The sequence below is a fragment of the Sinocyclocheilus anshuiensis genome, unplaced genomic scaffold (genome assembly GCF_001515605.1).
Source record: "Sinocyclocheilus anshuiensis isolate Anshui unplaced genomic scaffold, SAMN03320099.WGS_v1.1 scaffold314, whole genome shotgun sequence".
Lineage (NCBI taxonomy): Eukaryota > Metazoa > Chordata > Actinopteri > Cypriniformes > Cyprinidae > Sinocyclocheilus > Sinocyclocheilus anshuiensis.
Genome location: NW_015546027.1, coordinates 338,962 through 343,793, shown reverse-complemented (window position 1 = coordinate 343,793; position 4,832 = coordinate 338,962). Strand labels below are relative to the sequence as shown.

Genomic DNA, 4,832 nt, shown 5'->3' with positions numbered 1-4,832 from the left:
CTTTCGCTCACGCTAGGCCGCTGTGTTTTTCGTTGTGAAAGCGAAACTACTTTATTTGGTCTTCCAAAAGAGGACGATATCCGCTTCGTCATGCCTAGAGCTGATCCCTGCTGGTCGCTGAGGGAATACATCAACTTCGCGCTGTGGATTGCCGGATCGGCTTTCACAGTGGATGAAGCGGAGTCCAGGCCGGGGTCGTCACATGTGGTTGCCGCAAGCCCCGCCGGCCGCTCCTTCGTCGAATCCGTTCCTCACTAGGCCTCCGGCCGCCGCTCACTCTGCTGAGGAGAAACAATAATGTACAGTATGTGGAAAATAATGTGTTTTTTGAACCTTAAACCGCATAAACACATTTCATTACACCAAATACACAAAATAATGTTCTTTTTAGCAACATCATATGACCCCTTTAAGTTTGGCTTATGTCTGTTGTAAGAAGATCTGGTAATTTTTCTAATCTACAGTCATTGCATAACCATCTCAAACAAGATTATCATCATTTGCAAATTACTGCTTTCTTTTGCCAGCAGAAGCTGGCCTTACCAACTTCTCTTGTTTTAGTTAACAAGGCCACAATAAGGAAAAGGAAAAGCAAGATGACTCTTGGATCATCTTTTGAGGTAAATTGTAACTCTACCCTCTTTCCTATCACAGGAGAACCAGAAACTGAGGGAACAGAATGAAGATCTAAATGGTCAGCTTCTCAGTCTGAGCCTACATGAGGCCAAAACCCTGTTTGCCACACAGACAAAAGCGCAGTCTCTGGCCATGGAGATTGATCATGCCTCCCGTGACCAGGTAAGATAAGTGAGGACTTTGATTTGAATATTGTAAACAAAGAGTACATAACTTTGATCTACTGATAAAGCTGAATAATGCTAGAGGAAGCCTATAAATAAAAAAACATTTTAATGTGTACCAGTGAGTAATAGAACAGTATGAAGCAAGCACTTTTTTTTCTGGAACGTTCTCTGAAAAGGGCCTATGGTGCCATTTACAATATAAACAAAATATATGAATTTTGTGAGGTTCTTTAAGGAATAGTTCACACAAAAATGAAAATTACGTGATTTACTCACTTTCATACCATTCCAGTGGAGGAGGAAAAAACAAACAAACAAAAACTAAACCCTACTAATGAATGAGCTTTCTGTCTTCTGAGGAGCACAAAAGGAGAAATAAAATAGAATGTGTTTCGAAATGTTCATTAGCATAATTGGGACAAAGGTTTTCTGAAACCACCAATAACAGCAACAGGTCAACCTATGAGGAACAGTTCAAAATTAAAGTTGTATGTGTGTGTTAATCTTGACCTTCTCGGTAGTTCTCAAATCTCATTCAAATGTTTTAATTTTCGGCGAACTTTCCGTTTTATTGGAAGCTTGTAATGCAATGACAGGTTTTGGAGACCTGTCCAATTAACCAGTCCAATACCATTCTAAAATTGTTTTGATTCCCACAGTTGATGGAAGCCCTCAAGGAACAAGAGGATATAAACTTCCGACTCAGGCAATACATGGACAAGATAATTGTATCTATTCTGGACCACAACCCGTCTATTCTGGAAATCAAAAACTAAAAGCCTGTCATAAGCTGTTTAAAAACTTAACAGTGGATCTAGAGCTCCCCCTGAGGTAGCGCTGAACCTCAAATGACTTGTGCCTCTGAATGCACAATATCTACAATGTGCTGGTGTTTTGTGCACCTTTCTCATGCTACAAAAATCCAAAATATACTGGTGAAATATTTCATGCACTTTTTAAGGGCATGTTTGCTGCTCTGTACAACACAAAGGAGTTTTAACTGCAATGTCATTATGGTTACTGAATTGCACCAACTAATATGTGAATATATGACACTGGATGTTTTCACGGTGTATTTGCATTATATGGATGGTGTATGTTTGCTGAGTTTGCACTGGGATGTGATGAGAAAGGTTGAATGATAAAAAAAAAGAGAAATAACTACCTATTTGATGGCCATCGAAGCCTGTCCCATTCATAGTTGCTGAGTATGATCAGAGGAAAGAGACTTTTATATGGCATGTGAGGGAACGATGTAAGGAAAGACAAATTAGAAGAATAGGGGAGAGGAAATTGAAACTGGAACTTGATAACACCGCCTGTTGTAAAAGAAATACATTTTAGAGCAGGGCAGTGCTCTAGTCTGTGTTTGCAATGTAAAGGTGAGATGTTTATTCTAATATTACATGCAGTATGTTTGATTCAAAAAGGAGTGAAAATGCTAGAGGATGAATGTAAAATGTCATTGTGAATGTACCAAACAAGTATTTAAGGTTATTTACAGGCTTTAGCATTGTAGTTTAAGACCTGTCTGTTCATCAGCTGAATTATGTTCTTAATAGCCTTAAAGAACTTGGACTTGTTCTTCCAAACTAAAATCATATTCAGTTAATAATTTCAAATGCAACATTCTCATGATTTTCTATAATGTGATTTAAATACAAATAAACATGTACATCAGATAATGCAAATCTAAAACACAGAAAACTGACATTTGTGTTCCTATCCCAGGAAGGTTTCATATTTTGAATGTCAGACATTTTTTAAATGTAAAATTCATCTAAAAATGGCAATGTTTTTTTTTTTTAGAGTATCCTAAAAGTGTCCCCCACAGATCTTTTATTTAGTCAATAGATTGTATGTGATGACAATATCAAGCATCTGATTTATTCTGTGCTGATCTAGGCCTACATTCAGTATATGTAATTCTGTAAATTAGATTTTTTTTTCTCACATAAATGCCTCCCATTTCCTTGTAGCTTTTCACTCATCAGTTAAACCCTCAAGTAGACCTTTTTTTCAGTCACACATTAAATAATTGCTGAGCTATATTACACTTTATACATGTGTGTAGGATTTTTAACAACTTGTAAATGATGTAAATAAGTTACCTTTTTACTTGTGCCACTCATTGATTTTACATTGTTTCTCAGTTTATTTCATGAATATTTTTAGTCGTGGAAACACCATGACAAGTATCTTATTATTTCTTATTCTCTTTATATTTATAAAGGAGGTGCTGGAGAAGGCGGCAGTATTAGTTTCGCTTGTTTATGAGAGAGCAGACTAACTCACAACATGCTGAATGGTGACACACTTTAATCCAAAAAAGGGATATCTGTACACTTGCACAAAATGTATACCAATTGCATTTCATTTTCTGCATAATAGATTCATCTGAAATGCCTTAGCAATACTTATGACTGTGGGCTTATTTCTGTTTCAGATCTAAATTAGATCAAGATGTGCATATAGGCATTTACTTTTGCATGTCAGATGTTACTGAATATTGAACTTGAATATGAGAAATTAACAAACTGATCTTTTAAAATAAAACAATACAATATTTTTTTATTTATTGCTTTAGATAGATGCTTGATATTGTCATCACATACAATCTATTGACTAAATAAAAGATCTGTGGGGGACACATAAGCCATATGTGGCTTAAAGGGTTTGGTATATACAGTACATGACACTGTATTCAAGACTGATGCAAATAATCAGCAGACATTAAGAGAGGTTTATATAATATGAAAATTTCATTTATGAATCGCGTAAGTGATGTACATGTGTCATAAACAAAGAGCAAGAGTCATATACGTCATGATACAATAGATATATTAAAAAAATAAAATAACATGATAAACAAGGAAAAGCAAAGAACAGGATATCACAAATAACAGGAGCAATGAACACCTGCTATTGTCATGTCATGTCATGCTATAGCCTACAATTCACATAAGCTTATTATTTTTGCTGAAAGGTAGAAAGATACATGGTCAAGGTATGTTCACTAGGATAGTTGGAACTGTTAATGTCTTTAAAACAAATATCCTTTGCTGCAATACAGGCCGCAGATGCCTACAAGACATATTTTTACTTAATACTTTGAATAACAATCTTAATACTTCATATTGTTACTGTTCCTTGCTTTCATTACAGCAAAGAAGCTTAAATGCAATGGTGAAACACACTTGCTCTTGAGCTGATATTTCTGAGCTAGGCCTAACTTACGTTTATTGTTCTGTTGGGTTGCAGGTTATATTTAGTCTGTATTGTTTTATTTAACACCCAGACGATACTGAACAAACGTATACAGTCATAGTATAACAAAGGTGACATAACCCAACATAATATATCTAAAAAAAAGGTTGCATTTATATCTGTTAAACATTTGCAAGTCACATTACTTCCTTTGGCGTCTCTCAATCCTTGTGACTACGACGTTAGCTCTGGTTAAATGTTATAATGCTCCAATAGCATTTCATGCTATTCATCAATATTAAAAGTGTCTGAGTTCAGAGTACCCAGGCGTCCCTGTTCTCAATGAGATTTTACAACACCCTGCAAAGTAAAACAATGGCAAGAAGAGCGTTTAAAGCCTACATATTACTGCTTTATCATGTGGTGTTTGCTTTGACCATTCGAGGGTGCTGGTTGCTTTAGCAGTTTCAACTCGTGAAAGCATGTCAACATATTCTGTTACACCAAATACACAAAATAATGATCTTTAAAAAAGCATCATATGACCCTTTTAATTGTTTCACTCAGAGTCAGTACTTGCTCGCGGACGTCGCGGTAGTTTTTTTTTTTACCACAGTGAACGGCCGCCGCAAGAGCATCATCTTCATTCGCCATCGTATCACTAATTACGAGCAATAGTTTTGACGCAAACGAGGTCGCCGCCGTGAGTTCAAAAATCTGAATACTTCATAAATTTGTTAATGATGACCAGTGTTAGGGAGTAACTAGTTACATGTAACGGAATTATGTAATTTAATTACAAAATAAAAGTAATTGTACTTA

The 4,832-nt window shown here is 35.9% G+C and overlaps 1 protein-coding gene across 2 annotated transcripts in view; it reads left to right on the top strand.

The window, feature by feature from the left end:
- Positions 1-3,219, top strand: part of LOC107698694 (rab11 family-interacting protein 4B) — a 29,928-nt gene extending 26,709 nt beyond the window's left edge. For both annotated transcript variants that reach the window (XM_016499785.1, XM_016499784.1), the window contains exons 12-13: positions 655-798; positions 1,463-3,219. In XM_016499785.1, the coding sequence (XP_016355271.1) occupies positions 655-798; positions 1,463-1,579 (261 nt within the window). In that variant the 3' untranslated portion in view covers positions 1,580-3,219. The remainder of the gene's footprint in view (positions 1-654; positions 799-1,462) is intronic.
- Positions 3,220-4,832: the final 1,613 nt, after the last annotated feature.